Below are 18,264 nucleotides of genomic sequence, written 5' to 3'. Positions count from 1 at the left end.
TAGAGTTATTTTCAAATTTCCTAATAAGAATAAAAACATATATTTATCTCTTGAAAAAAATTAAGAACTCTATTGAAGTCAAACAAAAATAACAAAACATGATAAAGGAGTTTTTACTATTAAAAGGATGGGTTACAAAAAGCAACAAAAGAAAAGAAGACAATAATTCTGAGAAAATCTGGAAAGGCTTTTATTTTTATAGTTACTAAAATTTCTGAAAGTTACAAGGTTTTATTTCAGAATACCTGAAATAAAGCCTTCATAGTAGAGTTTTACAACTGTTTCATATTTTGTTTATTTTTAAAGTGCTTTGCATTGATAATGTAAAGACTTTTTAACTGAGCATTCAAAATCCCTTATCTGACTATATGAATTTAAAAATAACCCAACTGACACAATTAAAAATAAGTTTTAAAAAGTAAAAGAAAAAAGGTATTCTCAGAGATGAAATTCAGTACTACAGAATCTGGGAAAATCATACCTCATCAGTGTTGTAGATAATCTGGAGTCCTGAGGAAATCATTTCCACAAGGTAAAGCAGATAGAGGGAAACTGCATTTATCTGAAAACCAAAGAACACTACAATAGGTTAGAGAAAACCACAAAAATACTATGTTACAAAATTAAATGTAAAAGCTAAAATTATAAGTCATTTGCTCTTGTAGCAGCATACAGAACTGCTTTCTTTCCTATGAAAAATAAAGGAGCTGTGGATTTAGTTCATAATAAAATCTCAGCTTGGTATATAAAACTCTAAAATCCTCAAATTCACTGTGATGGTTATTAACAGCTGATCAGGGGTATTTTTTATGACATTTGCTTTGTAAGATTTATTTTGAAACTGTAGATTTAAGTACTTCTACTTTAGTTTTGTCCCTTGGGCAGCTAAGTAATGTGAATCCAATTCAACTGTGTGTAAATGAAAAAATTATTGGGCAGTAAGACATTAGGACTATGCCACCACAAATAACAGGCAGCACATCCTATATTCAGAGAACACAGAACTTATATCAGCAACTGTAGGAATATATTAATCAAACATTTAAAATATATTTATGAAAAAAGTATTCTAAAAATGAGGCTTTTTCTTTTAGTTTATTAGTCTATTAAAGATAAACATTATATGCTCTAAACAAAACAAACAAAAGAAGACAATAATGTCCCCTTTAACCAAAAATAAAGATTCTCATAGAATTCTGAATGGGCTATATACATTTTCTCGAGGAAATAAGCAGTGAAAGATAAATAGCACAACATGGACAAACCTTGAAAACATTACATTGAAAGAAAGAAATCAGTCACATTAGACCACATGGTACCTGATTCCATCTATATGAAATGTACAAAATTGGCTTGTTCATACAGACAGAAAGTAGACTGGTAATTGCCTACAGTGGGGGTCTTTGAAGGAGATGAGGAGTGACTGCTAACAGGTACTGGATTTTGTTCTGGGGTGATGAAGATGTTCTGCAATGTTGTTTGAACAACTTTGTGAATATATTAAAAAGCTATATACTTTACATAGGCAAATTGTATATTATGTGAATTATATCTCAATAAAGTTATCCAATAAACAAATAAATGAGAAGAAGTGAAAATTTTTAATTTAGCCAGGAAACAATTAACTTGAGGTAAAAACAAAGAGGAGGTAAGACATAATTTTCTTATCATATAATTCTAACCCAGAAGATTATTACCCACTAACAGCCCTGCTGCCTTGTGCTTCGCTGATTCTCCTCCAATCCTTTCTGAATAACAGACAGTTGGGGCAGAAAATTATTCGTGCCCTAGATGCCTTGGATAAAGCAGCTGTGTGCCACCAGGGCCTGCAAGTGGGGGTAACTCTCTCAGGAAACAGGACTATCCGGAATGTCTCTTGACTTCCCAGCACTCAAAGTCCAGTAGGTCTCAGGGTCTTGTCAAGATCCAAGTGGGCCACGTAAGAAAATGGAGGATTCCAGTTTAAGGCATTTTATAATAGGTCAACATTAACTCTTGAGTGACTTTTCTCAGAACATAGTAAGCAAGAGCTTCATCCCATTGGGTCACCCAAATATTCTCATATAGCACTGACACTGGCCTGTCAGAAATGATCTCAAAGAAATTTCATTTCCACTGACAGCCAACTATAGCAATATCTCAAGAACTCTCTGCTATGATTTTTAGGAGGCTTCTGTGAGAAAATATCCGTAAGTGGCAAAATGTACGGGACTACCAAATAACTGGCTGACCAGCATTTACTTGAAACCCACTATGTGTTTCTATAATTTGCATCATTGGCTAATTAGTTGATATTTAAAATTCTCTGACAATTTCTCTGTGGTTTCATGCTTGATTTCTTCCCAAATATTTGTAAAAGAACAGTTCTATATGTTTTCCTTGCTGTTGGAGTTCTCTGACGGTGTGTCTGCTTTCATCATTGGTTTTGATTTCCTGTCTCATCCTGTTGTCTGCTTAGTTGTCGTCAATCCAGACCCCGCCCTGCCGCTCCCAAGCCTGTAGTTGACCCAACCATCTCCCCTCCTCCGTCCCCCCACTTGCTCTGGTCATAGCAGTGCTGTGGTCCACAGCGTGTGTTCCCTTAGTTGGGTTTGTGCTTTGTCTTTATGTCTCATTAAATGGTGTTTTTCCCCCATAGCAGTAAGTTGAATTGGTGTATCAGTATGCAGTTATAGGAGAAGGCAATGGCAACCCACTCCAGTACTCTTGCCTTGAAAATCCCATGGACGGAGGAGCCTGGTAGGCTGCAGTCCACGGGGTCGCACAGAGTCAAACACGACTGAAGCGACTTAGCAGCAGCAGCATGTGCTAGGCACTTAAGTTTAAATTCTGAGATACAAAAATAAATGAATCATTATCTTCTAAAAACTCTATGTCAAATAGCAAACATATCTGTGAAAGCAAAAGGTACAGAAAACCTAATTATTTGAAAAATTATGACACAGCTGAGCAACTATATATTTATGTACAATTAAATCTCCATAGAACTGGTTACAAATAACTATTAAGAGTTTCTGCTGGGTAGAAATGGGGACACTGAACTTTCTATGTTTGGAGGAGTCATTTGGAAGTAACACATTTCAGGTTTCTAGAGAGAAAGGAACTATAAAAAGGATACTCATGTTTTAGTAAGGAATATATGAATAGTAAGTGCTCTATTCTAAAGACAACAGAACCAAATGATGAAGCGGAAGAAAATCCATTAAAGATAAATAGCATTATATAATACTTGTACATTAGACACAAGGCACAGGGGTACACAGATGGGAGAGAAAAAATGAAAACAAAATATGAAGCTTTACAGTGGATTCTGGGCATATAAAATTTACATTAATGCCTTTATGCCTTTTGGAATTATTTTAGTGGTACGTTTTTAGAATCATTGAAGGCTGATTTATTAGAAATGGACTGTGATGGAACAAAAACCTATTATTTGTTGTTATATTACTGTCAGTTGTCTTTTATTCCCTAGTTCCTAAATACTGAAATTCCTCTAAATTTGATAATGAGCACAAGCTTTTGTCACTGAAAAAGCTGTAGGATCCTTTCTTCTAGATAGTAGTACTACAATCTCTCCAGCTGCCCTTTTTTGCTTTTGGACCAAGAATGCAATAATATTTAATGCTCAATCACAATAACTAATTCAGTTCCACTGAGATGTCTTCATTTCATGGTTGACTCTCTACTTGCATTTTGAACAATTAAAGTTTTACGAAATGTAAATCTAATTTCGTAAAAATGTAAATAGCCTCAAACATTCTATGATATAGAGTAAAACTGCAGAAGAAAATGTATAGTCTTCTCTTTTTACCTGAAGATGACCATATTCCCCATAGGAGAGGATCTCATCTCCTGTATGTACATTGAACACAGAGTGAAGACATGTTGTTGGGCGTGGATCCTGCTTAAATTGCTGGACCTGGAATAAAATATGAAATTTAAATGATGCTACTAATTCACATTCATCCAAAATCAGAGACTATACATTTTTCAAGAGACTTTTTAATGGGGAAAACTACAGCTTATAGACAGGATAGAACAAAGCAGAATGTTACTTTTTCTAAAGAAACAAAATAGATAAAACTCATGATTATTAACATAATACAGTTAACATGATTGTTAAATACTTAACTGATACTTCACAAATAACTGAAGTATAATAAAAGGCTTGTTAATCTATAAGCATTGCCTTTTGTAATGTTTTGCATCTTATTTTAGACTCAAATAATGGTTTCCTCTATGGGACTGGATTTCAGAAACTGTATCCCACTGTACTGCTATTTGGAAATGCTTACATGACACTCAATGAAAGAGCGCTTCAGGCCACATTCTAATTCAATAAATTTTCAAAACGCCAAATGCTTTTTCTTTCTCCAAGGATCACAAATTGTAACCATGCTCCTGTCAACATGTTTTTATTTCTTTCACCACACATACTGTCACTACTAAGGCACCAATTCCAAGAGAATATAGGCCATATTTTTACATATTAACTCAATGTAAAATTTAATCATTTTAGCATACAAATTAAGTAAGTATTAAATGACAAAAGGAGATAAACTCCAAGGACAAGCAGATATTAATTCAATTTTGCAAACATCTGCTAATAAAGTTATATGTCAAGTAAGTCTACTACTATTTCCCTGGAAGGATAAGATGAATAGGAACAAAGAATGAATAGAATGATACATTAGTTCAGTTCAGTTGTTCAGTCTTGTCTGACTCTTTGTGAGCCCTGAATAGCAGCACACTAAGCCTCTCTGTCCAACACCATCTCCCGGAGTTCACTCAAACTAACGTCTATCGAGTCGGTGATGCCATCCAGCCATCTCATCCTCTATCATCCCCTCTTCTCCCACCCCCAATCCCTCCCAGCATCAGAGTCTTTTGCAATGAGTCAACTCTTTGCATGAGGTGACCAAAGTACTGGAACTTCAGCTTTAGCATCATTCCTTCCAAAGAAATCCCAGGAACTTCAGCTTTAGCATCATTCCTTCCAAAGAAATCCCAGGGCTGATCTCCTTTAGAAAGGACTGGTTGGATCTCCTTGCAGTCCAAGGGACTCTCAAGAGTCTTCTCCAACACCACAGTTCAAGAGCATCAATTCTTCAGAGCTCAGCTTTCTCCAAAGCCCAAATCTCACATCGATACATGACCACAGGAAAAACCATAGCCTTGACTAGACGGACCTTTGTTGGCAAAATAATGTCTCTGTTTTTGAATATGCTGTCTCGGTTGGTCATAACTTTCCTTCCAAGCAGTAAGCGTCTTTTAATTTTATGGCTGCAATCACTATCTGCAGTGATTTTGGAGCCCAAAGTAATAAACTCTGACACTGTTTCCACTGTTTCCCCATCTATTTCCCATGAAGTAATGGGACCAGATGCCAAGATTTTCGTTTTCTGAATGTTGAGCTTTAAGTCAACTTTTTCACTCTTCATTTTCACTTTCATCAAGAGGCTTTTTAGCTCATCTTCACTTTCTGCCATAAGGGTGGTGTCATCTGCATATCTGAGGTTATTGAGATTTCTCCCGGCAATCTTGATTCCAGCTTGTGCTTCTTCCAGCCCAGCGTTTCTCATGATGTACTCTGCGTAGAAGTTAAACAAGCAGGGTGACAATATACAGCCTTGACGTACTCCTTTTCCCATATGGAACCAGTCTGTTGTTCCATGCCCAGTTCTAACTGTTGCTTCCGGACCTGTATACAGGCTTCTCAAGGGGCAGGTCAGGTGGTCTGATATTCCCATCTCTTTCAGAATTTTCTGCAGTTTATTGTGATCCACACAGTCAAAGGCTTTGGCATAGTCAATAAACCAGAAATAGATGTTTTTCTGGAACTCTCTTGCTTTTTCGATGATCCAGTGGATATTGGCAATTTGATCTCTGGTTCTTCTGCCTTTTCTAAAACCAGCTGGAACATCTGGAAGTTTATGATCCACGTATTGCTGAAGCCTGGCTTGGAGAATTTTGAGCATTACTTTACTAGCGTGTGAGATGAGTGCAATTGTGCGGTAGTTTGAGCATTCTTTGGCATTGCCTTTCTTTGGGATTGGAATGAAAACTGACCTCTTCCAGTCCTGTGGTCACTGCTGAGTTTTCCAAATTTGCTGGCATCTTGAGTGCAGCACTTTCACAGCATCATCTTTCAGGATTCCATTACCTCCAGTAGCTTTGTTTTTAGTGATGCTTTCTAAGGCCCACTTGACTTCACATTCCAGGATGTCTGGCCTCTAGGTCAGTGATCACACCATTGTGATTATCTTGGTTGTGAAGATCTTTTTTGTACAGCTCTTCTGTGTATTCTTGCCACCTCTTCTTAATCTCTTCTGCTTCTGTTAGGTCCATACCATTTCTGTCCTTTATGGAGCCCATCTTTCCATGAAATGTTCCTTTGGTATCTCTAATTTTCTTGAAGAGATCTCTAGTCTTTCCCATTCTGTTCTTTTCCTCTATTTCTTTGATTTCCTCTATTGATTGCTGAGGAAGGCTTTCTTATCTCTCCTTCTATTCTTTGGAACTCTGTATTCAGATGCTGATATCTTTCCTTTTCTCCTTTGCTTTTTGCTTCTCTTCTTTTCACAGCTATTTGTAAGGCCTCCTCAGACAGCCATTTTGCTTTTTTTGCATTTCTTTTCCATGGGGATGGTCTTGATCCCTGTCTCCTGTACAATGTCACAAACCTCCATCCATAGTTCATCGGGCACTCTATCTATCAGATCTAGTCCCTTAAATCTATTTCTCACTTCCTCTGTATAATGATAAGGGATTTGATTTAGGTCATAGCTGAATGGTCTAATGGTTTTCCCTACTTTCTTCAATTTAAATCTGAATTTGGTAATAAGGAGTTCATGATCTGAGCCAGAGTCAGCTCCTGGTCTTGTTTTGCTGACTGTATAGAGCTTCTCCATCTTTGGCTGCAAAGAATATAAATCTGATTTCGGTGCTGAACATCTGGTGATGTCCATGTGTAGAGTCTTCTCTTGTGTTTTTGGAAGAGGGTGTTTGCTATGACCTGTGCGTTCTCTTGGCAAAACTCTATTAGCCTTTGCCCTGCCTCATTCCGTATTCCAAGGCCAAATAAAAGCAATGACTTTCTTGTCTCTTTGAAAAGATATAAATGATGATAGTATCTGAGTATTCATGATCTTGACTTGTTTTACTTGGCTAAGGAAGCACACAGAACCATACTCTCTGTTCCATCTTCCAATTTCTTCTCATCCTTAAAGTCTTATCTTAAAAAGATCTTCTTTAATAAAGTCCCTTCTGAACCCCAACTAAAATTCCTTACTCTGGACTCCCATATCAGGGTGCTTATCCTTTATTTATTTCTCCAGTTATTTGTTTTTATTCAGCTCAGTTCAGTCGCTCAGTCGTGTCCGACTCTTTGTAACCCCATGAATCACAGGAGGCCACGCCTCCCTGTCCATCACCAACTCCCAGAGTTCACTCAGACTCACATCCATAGAGTCAGTGATGCCATCCAGCCATCTCATCCTCTGTCGTCCCTTCTCTTCCTGCCCTCAATCCCTCTCAGCATCAAAGTCCTTTCCAATGAGTCAACTCTTCGCATGAGGTAACCAAAGTACTGGAGTTTCAGCCTCAGCATCATTCCTTCCAAAGAAATCCCAGGGCTGATCTCCTTCAGAATGGATTGGTTGGATCTCCTTGCAGTTCAACGGACTCTCAAGAGTCTTCTCCAACACCACAGTTCAAAAGCATCAATTCTTTGGCACTCAGCCTTCTTCACAGTCCAACTCTCACATCCATACATGACTACTGGAAAAACCATAGCCTTGACTAGACAGACCTCAGTCGGCAAAGTAATGTCTCTGCTTTTGAATATGCTATCTAGGTTGGTCATAACTTTTCTTCCAAGGAGTAAGCGTCTTTTAATTTCATGGCTGCAATCACCATCTGCATTAGTTTTCTGTATCTCCCACTATCTTTCAAGCTTCAAGAAGTTATACTCTCCAATATGGCAGCCACTAGCTATACGTGACAAATTGAACTCAGTTCAGTTCAATTGCCTAGTCATGTCTAACTCTTTGAGACCCCATGGACTATAGCACACCAGGCATCCCTGTCCTTCACCAACTCCCAGAGCTTGCTCAAACTCATGTCCATCGAGTTGGTGATGCCATCCAACCATCTCATCCTCTGTCATCCCCTTCTCCTCCCACCTTCAATCTTTCCCAGCATTAGGGTCTTTTCCAAGGAGTCAATTTTTCACATCAGGTGGCCAAAGTATTGGAGTTTCAGCTTCAGCATCAGTCCTTCCAATGAATATCCAGGACTGATTTTCTTTAGGATTGATTGGTTTGATCTCCTTGCTGTCGAAGGAACTTAGGAGTCTTTTCCAACACCACAGTTCAAAAGCATCAGTTCTCCATCACTCAGCTTTCGTTACAGTTCAAATCTCACATTCATACATGAATACTGGAAAAATCATAGATTTGACGATACAAACAATTATATAAAATTTAGAAATTCAAGTTTTCAGTCACAATGGCCCCATATCAAGTGCTCAAAAGCCACACGTAACTAGTGGTTTCTGTACTATTCAATATAGTAACAGAGAACATTTAGATCATCACAGTAAATTTGTTAGTACTAGAGGGCTAACACACCTTTTCACCCCTCCACGAGCCCTATATAAACACATATGTTATGTTATGCATGCATGCTCAGGCCAACTCTGTTGGACCCTATGGGCTGCAGCCCACCAGGCTCCTGTGTTGGTGGGATTTTCCAGGTAAGAAGACTGAATTGTGTTGCCATTTTCTCCTCTAGGGGACCTTCCTGACCCAGTGATTCAACCTGCATCTCCTGCAGCTCCTGCATTGGCAGGTCTTTACTTTTACCACTGAGCTATCCGCAAGCCCTCCCTAAGGTTGAAATCAACAAAAGTAAAGCCAGGAACTATCAGCAGATAATCAGAAATGAGAGAATGAGGGTAACGGTATGGACGTACACACTCCATCTATGTAGTGACCAAGCTATTCTGTGTTAACTCAGAAAAGGTGAGATGGCTACCCCATCTCAGTATCTGAAACTCCTGGTAACAGTCTCAGGCTACACAAATATAGAAATCAAGGTGGTCACTACTTTCACAGTACCATGACTATTATCTCAAAGCACTGAACATTTTTCTGGGCTCTTAAGACAAAAATGCGGTTAAATTAAAACAAAATATATTTTGCCCACTTGATATGTATCTAAATGGATAAGATTTTATTAGTTTAATAAAGTGATTGCTTCAGGTGACAAAGCAGTGTTTGTCATTTGTCTTCAAGACACATAAGTACCCAGCATGAGAATTTATATTCAATGACTGTGCCAGAGGAAAGGCAACTATTAAACGATCAAAGATAATCAAATGGTGAATTATATAATTATCCTTTGAGTCTTAAAGCTGTAAAAAGACAAACAGCAAAAGAGACACAGATGTAAAGTACAGACTTTTGGACTCTGTGGGAGAGGGAGAGGGTGGGATGATTTGGGAGAATGGCATTGAAACATGTATACTATCATGTAAGAAATGAATCGCTAGTCTAGGTTCAATACAGGATACAGGATGCTTGGGGCTGGTGCACTGGGATGACCCAGAGAGATGATATGGGGAAGGGTGGTGGGAGGGGGGTTCAGGGTTGGGAACTCATGTACACCTGTGGTGGATTCATGTCAATGTATGGCAAAACCAATACAGTACTGTGAAGTGAAAAAATAAAATTAAAAAATAATAATAAATTAAAAAAAATAATAAAATAAAATCTCAGGGGAAAAAAAAGACCCAAATTCAATAAACTTTGAAAATTAATGAAGCAAATTGTATAAAAATATACACAAAAATACTCTTGAGAGCAGCCAAAATCAAGAAGATGTTAATTAGTATTGTATGATATCTGGCATCTGGGAAGTAAAAATAAAGAATTATTCATCAAAGTAAGAATTTCTAGATTAAAAGAATTCTAGAATAATGTTTTTTCCTTCTGTATTTTATTTAGACTTTTTGGCAAAATTTTAATTACTGTGAATAAGCAAGTTTATCATTCAGGAAAAGGTACTGAGTACTTTGTGATGACAAAATACTCTTAAAAAATCCTTAATTTATAGGCTTAAAATATACACTGAGGTAGGAAAATCATCTCATAAGGGAATCCAGGAAGAATAAATTTTATAAAAATTTAATGATTTCTCATGAATTAGAAAGTACTTAGGCAGCATTTTCAGGAAATAAATTTTTTATGCAGACAGTTAGGGACAGCAACATTCATAGGCTACTGTAAAGCAGATCTCTATTTTCTGAACTATGAACTACAAATTGAATCGATTTTGAAATCTGAATGCTCCTCTTTAAGAAGTATTAATAAAAATAGGTATATGAACACCTAGAGGTAAAAAATAACTAATGTTGATAAGTAGAAATTAATACAAGCAGAAAGAAAATAATAGAAATTAGATTGCTCTATATTCTTCAAATCAAGGAAAACTATTCACTCAAATAAATTAAAACATCCTATTTAGGTAGTATTATTAGAAAATACATCAGGAAGCATGCTTTACAATGAGAAGCAAAAAATTTTCACTAAGTCATGATTTTACTTCAGAAGATGAGCTTTAAGGTCAAACAGCACATGAACATTACAAATACACTTTAGTTTTAAGGGCCAAAAGATAAAAGCACTCATTTAAAAGTATTAACAATGTCTACTGCTATGAAATCATGAAGGAAATAGTGAGCACCAAGGTGAAGGTATGGTGGGAGGTAATTAGCTGCGTGCATGGTTTAGTCTACTGAGTCCTATGTGCGTTGTAGCAATATCTTCTATTCCTACTGTAACGTTACGGGGTTCAAGAAAGATTATACCAATAACACTATTTTAAAATTTATAAAATTCTACATTTTGTAGTATGCAGAAATACCAAATGTGATCCTAATGTGATCTGTACCTTCTTACAACTCACGTAAGGCAAAAAATGATAATCCTTTGTAATTTAAGGAATTCAAAGACAGCTTAAGTTACATTCAAGTTATATTCAAAAGAATACCAAACTATGACTACTTGTTAGTAAAGGTGAATAATATTTAGAAAAGGACATTAAGAAGATTAAACAAATCACAAAGAAAAAATTTATAGTACATCATTTTCTTCCTTTTGATAAACAATTGTAACTTAAGTATGTCAACCTGGTTAGCAAGCACATGAAATTCACGGTTCACACAATGTTTTCTTGAGAGAAAAGTTGAATTTACACAAAAGAATTCACGAAATGATAAATGTGAAACTTCTCACACTTACAAAAAAAACTAATCACAATTACTTCAATATGTTATACAAATTTAATTCAAATATTAAATGTCAATATGACATATTACTTTATTTCAAGCACTGAAAAACCTTTATAATAATGCTTTGCAAAGTCAAATCTCCGTAGACAAACTACAGGTTTTTCATATATCTCTATTATCAACTTGTGAATAAATTTACTTTCTGCAAGCTAATTTTTTTTGTTGCCATATTTTGGTGACAGAATATATAGGATTTTTTTTTCTTTTGCATTTTTGACTTCAGGTCAGGTCTTAAAAAATGTGCTATCACAAAAACTTAATATAATATCCATATGATAGAGATACACAAAATATTAAGTCATTAAAATTGCCTGCATTAACTACTGAAGTGTATCTTTTCTAATAAATTATCAAATGTGGGAGTGGTTGTTGAGGAACCACGATGTAAATTTAATATCGTACCACAATATATTAGGACCTGAAAACACAGAGATGTAGGTAAGTAGAAGGAATATCACATTATATTTCTATAGAGTTTTATAGTTTAAAAAGTTTTATTATGTACACTGTTTAATTTCCAAAATAATCCTGTAAAGTCTGCTGGTTTTTTTGTTTGTTTGTTTGTTTAGCCACAGGCCAATCTTATTTAAATCAGGACTGTCCAACAGAATTATTCCATCCTCCGTTCATGATCTGAATTCTAGTGTATGAGATAAATTTAAATATGGTACACATAAAAAGTCATGAAACACTTCTATTTCATAATAAATAAGGCAGTGGCCAACTATTACTCATTAGTAGCTTTTTTGAGATAAGCTATCAAGTCCTCCCTCTCTCCCTTCTTCTTAATGCCAGCAAAGATCATCTTGGTTCCAGGGATGTACTTCTTGGGATTCTCCAAATACTCCATCAGCGTCTCCTCTCCCCAGGTGATACCTTTGTTTTTGTTGGCATCTGTGTAAAAGAATCCAGCAGCCTGACCTGTCTTTCGTCCAAACAGACCATGGAGGTTTGGCCCAGTCTTGTGCTTCCCTCCCTTTTCCACAGTATGGCACTGGGCACACTTCTGAACAAAAATCTTCTTGCCCATCTCAACATCACCCATTTTTAAATCGTTCTTTTTCTGTGCGCAACCGAGAAGTTCCCGCTCACAAGCTGAACGTCCCGCTTTCTAACAGTCTGCTGTTTTCTAAGCCTTTAATTCCCGCCCTCTTTATACATAAACGAATGAATTATTACATTTCTAAACTGAAGTTCAATTAGAGTAATGACATGTATAAAAGGAATTTTGATAAGGATTTTCTTATTTAATACAATATTGGTTAGAATTATGCATATCATGAGGTTCTTTAGAAACTATTTATCTGAGCAAACATCAGATGCAAAATACAAATTCAAGCCCAAATAACAGTTCCCAATCAACTTTGCTTAAGGTATTTCTTCAATTTCAGTATTTCAAAACCCTGGACTGGGAAGGCAGAGCTGTTTTAATCTATCCAGACTGCCCCCAGGACGTCGCTTTACCTTTTGAAAGTACATCCTTCTTCAGAAGATGTTATTGCTATACTGGTTAAATTAATCCCTCAGAACGATGTGAGAATTTCAGTCCATACTACAGTGTTTTACCTTATCGGCCTGACGCATGTAGCAGTACAGAATTCCTCTCATACATTTTATAGCCGAGTGCTCCAGCTCATGGGTCCTTCCCTTGTCATCATCAATGCGCCTGGGTGAGAGAGATAACTCATGAAACAAATTGGAAATGCATTTGAAAAGGAAGCAGAGCTTTTGATAATTAAGTATTTATCTGGCTAATCCTATGTTCTGGTGACAACTACTAATTCTGTAACAGTGAAACTCCATTTTCCCAGCAGATGTAGAAATGCTTAAAAAAAAAAACTGATGATGAAATTGTGCAAATTTCCCCTTGTCTTAAGGAAGTAAGTTAATTGTGTTAAAAATAGTGTACAATATTTTCAACACTGACTTGGCTGAAACTTTAAAGGATATTTTTATATTAGAAAAACCTACCAATGGATTTTTTTTTAAATTCACCATTCACAGAGCACAGGCAATTTTAAATACCAATCCTTTTAGATTATGCAATGATCACTTGGATCCAAAGAAGTGTAGATTAAGGTAGGCCCATGTCTTCTTTGGCTTCCCTAGCGGCTCAGACGGTAAAGTATCTGTCTGCAATGCAGGAGACCCAGGTTCGATCCCTGGGTTGGGAAGATCCCCTGGAAAAAGAAACGGCAGCCCACTCCAGTATTCTTGCCTGGAAAATCCCACGGACCGTGGAGCCTGGTAGGTTACCATCCACGGGATCGCAGAGAGTTGGACACGACTGAGCAACTTCACTTTCACTTTCTGTGTCTTCTTTGCTCTGCTATGTGTTTAATAATGCCAGAATGGGCACTTCAGTCAGCAATGCCTTCAAACAAAAATGCATCCAGGATGATAATGATGTATTTGGGCATAAAGTTTTATATTTTCAGGTCTTAGTTTAAAATCAATTGACTACAGTTTACAACTCCTGCTTTAAAAAAAAAAAAAAGCTGACACAAATATTAAATTAGGTTAAGATGTTTTTCGATCTTTAAGTTACTTTTTATTATTGATCAGTGGCCTTCAAAAAAGATGTTATACACTCTTGAAAAAGTAAAAGTAGCTTATTCATTGTTTTACTAAATCATAAGTAAAATATCTAGCTATCATCCTCACTTGACAAAAAACACTACCTGTTCCCCATAAAAAGTAAACTATAATTACTTCCTCTTTCAATTACAGACCTCATATACCAGCAGTAGAAAGAACAATGATCATTTTAATACAGTATGGTGAATGTCAGTAAAAATGTCTATTTGTCATTAGAATATCATTCTTCTTTTCACATGCAGGTATTAAGGTATAGCTAGTATGATTCTGCTCTGTGATCTTTTTTCCCATGATGTCAGAACCAAGTGTTAACAGGCAAATTATGGAGTGGATAACATTTGACTTGGCACTGATAAAGAAAGGAAACAGCACATCTGGAATAAAATGAACTCAATGAAATGTTCTGCATATAATTCCCACTTCATAAAAAACAAAGAAATAATTCAGAAAGAAACAAAATCCAATTTTTCTAAAATTACCTTGACTGCAATTTCTCCGCCCCTAATTTCCACAAGCATTATACCAAGACTAAAATATCCCACAATAATTTAGCCACAATAAAGAATTCTTCTATTTTAATAATGTTTTTATTTCTCCTTTCCTTAGCAAATAATAGTGGTAACCAGAAAAATATTTCTTTTCTGACTTAGAAAACTAAAGAACAGCTGCATTTGAGTAAAAACATTTAGGCAACTAGTATATATCTATTTCCTTTCCTAAGATTTAAAATGAACCTTTTCATCCAAAATAATTCCTCTATTTTCTACCAAGAACTAACAAGCTTTACTGATGTACATTCAAGTTTTAATATGATCTCAATAAAATGTTGAATTAAAAAAAATCAGATAAGTAACTTTTAATTGATCACAAGCCATGTGGAGATGTTGACTGAATATTTCTATAATATTAAGTATTAAGTTTATATTTAAATCAAAACTTAAAAATACATAACTAGTGGAAAACTAAACACTTAAATCCTATCACTGGTGCATTATTTCCCCACAGTCAAGATTCAAGGAAAATAAAATCAGAATACTGTTTGGTCATGTGACTTGACTGTTTACAAGGACTAAGCTAGGGCCACCTGTTATATTTAACTCCTAAAATAGCAATAAATCTGACACTGAGAGGGAACAGGCCAACATCTTGCATGAAGTATTCCTCTCTCTCTCTCTTAGACAGTACTGCAAAGTGCCTTACCAATACCTCACCTTGAGTTTTTCTAACATATGCACAGTCTAAAGTGCTTTTTCAAATCAATACTCTTAAAAAAAAAAAGCTACTTTTCTCAAACATAAAAAGTAAAGAAAACTAAATTCTGTATTTAAACCCTAAATTAAAGTCATGCTTTTTTTCTAGAAGTAAGAACAAAAAATGCAAAAACTCTACATAGTACTTTTTAGTATAGCATAAAGTACAGGTTTGGGGCTTCCCAGCTGGCTCAGTGGTAAAGAATCCACTTGCCAATGCAGGAGAGGCAGGAGACACAGCTTCAATCCCCTGGAGAAGCAAATGGCAACTCATTCCACTATTCTTCCCAGGATACTCCTATGGACAAAGAAGCCTGGTGGGCTAGAGTCCATGGGGTCATAAGAGGGTCAGACATGACTGAGCAACTGAGCACACATGCAAAGTATAGGTTCAATTTTTCTTTTAAAAGATTTTGTACAATTGACTAGTTTTAGAAACAATTTTAACCCGAATCATATATTTAGGTTATGATATTTAGGATATTTAGGTTATATCATACATAACCTAAATCAAAGCAATATAATTATTTATAAAATAAAATAATTATAATAGTTATATAACTAAATATACATTTTAATTATATTAATTATAATTATATTCATACATAATTATATATAAAGTAATATAAATAGATATAATTATAATTAGATATAATGCAATATAATTTTAAACAAAGGTATATTTAGGACTACAACTTGATACATGTGAAAGACATCTTAAAAAGTAAAACATATTAGTAAGCATTTTTTTCCTCCTCTAAAATAAAACAAAATTACAATTTAAGAAAAACAAACTATGTCAAAGTGTATTTTACAAATAAGCTATTTCACTGCTTCTTGCTTTTATCCAATTATTTAAATTAAATCAAACCATACTCCTAATGTAAATGAAATATAAATGTGCATAAAATAATTATTTTAAGTCCTCAGTACACATGTACATACACACACATTCAAATAGAACTGGGGTTTCAAGAGATTTTTTACATGACTGATTGAAAACTAATGCAATTAGAAAAATCAAATTACTTCCATTTAAAAAAATTAATGACTTCATATTATGCATTCATTACCAATAAGAGATAGATAAAAATCCCTGAAAATATTGACAGCTTAATTTTTGATGAATTTTTCCTAATGTTATCTATATGATTTCATCAGCATTTTTAAGTAGAATTGGAAACAGAATTCTACTAATTTTACAACATGGGGATTATCTAAACGAATCATCACAGCTTAATACTGTGGGTAAAATCAGCTTCATCCTAATTCTGTGGTACGTACTCTTGTGTTTCTCCAAACAGAAGACATTTTTTTTGTTAGTAAAACAAACAGTTTTTACTTTAACTATATAAGATAAATTATCCAGGGAGTTAGTAAATAGACAGTGCCCCTAGCAAAGAACGGACTTTAAATTCTCTATCAGATTTTTGAAGGCTTCTGGGAAAGGGCCTGTACTCTTGTATTGTTTTAAGCAATTTTCCCTGAACACTTTATTCAGAAAAATTTCAAATCTATACAAAAGCTACACAACTGCTACAATGAATAAAACTCTACTCTTCACATGGATTCAAGAGCTGATAAAATTAGCTTGAATTCTTTATCTATAATTTATTCTTGGCACTAACACCATACATATTTCAGAAGTATCCCCTAAATACAAGGACATTTGCCTATATGACCATAATATCATTATCACACCAAGGAGCTATTAGCATAGACATAGTGTCTAATATATACTGTACATTAAACACAATCCAATTATCCCCAGAATATACTTTAGTTTTTTTTAATGCATGATTCAATCAAGGTTCACACATTGCATTTGATTCTCATAATCGCGCCATCTTCATACCTATTTTCTAATCTTCTATGATTACATTTTTAAGAGCCCAGGCAAGGTGTCTTATAGGCAGCCACAATCTGGCTTTGTCTGACCTTATTTACGCTAGAGCCACCTACACACTTTGATAAGAAGTAGACATGGGTGCTATGGCACATCAGGGAGCACCTATCTAACATCAGTGAAACGCATCAACGATTTAAGGCAGAGCAATCATATTCATGTTAAGGATACAATCTTCAAATCAGAGGCACATGCATTTACTACCTTCGGAGAATTAATACTCAGAAATCCATTTTTTTAACAGTTAAAATGCATCACTACTGACTACAAGTCAAGACCCACATCGGATATATTAATAATGAAACAAATAAATAATGAAATAAAACAAAGAAATAGATATTAATAATGAAAAAAGAAAACTTCCGTATTGTGAAAAGGTTTATTTTTCTTTTACTTTATAAGAATTTTATGACTTAGTGATATCCCAATGAAGTGTAATTAGAAAAACACTAAACTGGGGGAAGGAAGGAGAGGAGTTCTGGTCCTGGCTCTATCATTAACTAGGTGTGTCATTTGGGACTACTCTATTAACTACTCTAGGCTCTAGATTCATCATCAATCACTATCAATTTCCTCTATGGTCAAAACAAATCAATTCAATGAGAATGGGCAATTCATTCTATTAAAGACTAAAGCTGATTTACAAACCTAGAGATGAGAAATGTTAGTCACAAAGTCATAAAATGTTACAATTTATCTAACGTAAACGCTCTGGAAACCTGAAAGATTTAGAGGCTGAAAAGGAGATGCAAACAGCTGCAGGTCACACGGTGACCCAGAAGCAGAGCCAACAGACAGCTGTCCAGTTTTCTTGGGCCTAGACTTGGAGTCACAACGAGAAGACACACCCGCTTACCTGTACGCAAGAGCCAAAGCCCAGGCACCAGCAGCACAGTACAGACTGTCATGAACCTTGGCCTTCTGATCATCACCACATGTTTTAGTGGGGAAGAGACCTGTGGTTGGACTTTGATACAGCAGCAATGTTGACTTGACTGCAATTGAAGATAAGAAAAAGAATGAAAAAAAAAATCTATTTCCCTTGAGCTGAAGGTCTTAAACTTTTTTGGTTTCTTTATCCTACAATTTTGTTCTTTCGAAACTTAGCTGCAGCATAAAACTTTTGAAAACGTAGAAACAACTCTTGGTAAATAATT

General features: G+C 35.4%; 1 protein-coding gene and 1 pseudogene across 4 annotated transcripts in view; both read right to left on the bottom strand.

The window, feature by feature from the left end:
- PHKB (phosphorylase kinase regulatory subunit beta) overlaps positions 1-18,264 on the bottom strand; it is a 232,519-nt gene that overhangs the window by 174,920 nt on the left and 39,335 nt on the right. For all 4 annotated transcript variants that reach the window (XM_069549785.1, XM_069549787.1, XM_069549786.1 and 1 more), the window contains 4 exons: positions 17,964-18,102; positions 12,920-13,019; positions 3,812-3,919; positions 482-562 (listed from right to left, as the gene is read on the bottom strand). In XM_069549785.1, coding sequence (XP_069405886.1) covers positions 482-562; positions 3,812-3,919; positions 12,920-13,019; positions 17,964-18,102 — 428 coding nt within the window. The remainder of the gene's footprint in view (positions 1-481; positions 563-3,811; positions 3,920-12,919; positions 13,020-17,963; positions 18,103-18,264) is intronic.
- Positions 10,906-12,471, bottom strand: LOC138418431 (cytochrome c pseudogene; annotated as a pseudogene).

The sequence above is a fragment of the Ovis canadensis genome, chromosome 14 (genome assembly GCF_042477335.2).
Source record: "Ovis canadensis isolate MfBH-ARS-UI-01 breed Bighorn chromosome 14, ARS-UI_OviCan_v2, whole genome shotgun sequence".
Classification (NCBI taxonomy): domain Eukaryota; kingdom Metazoa; phylum Chordata; class Mammalia; order Artiodactyla; family Bovidae; genus Ovis; species Ovis canadensis.
Note: the sequence above shows the minus strand (reverse complement) of the source record. Positions and strands in the feature narration are given on the sequence as shown.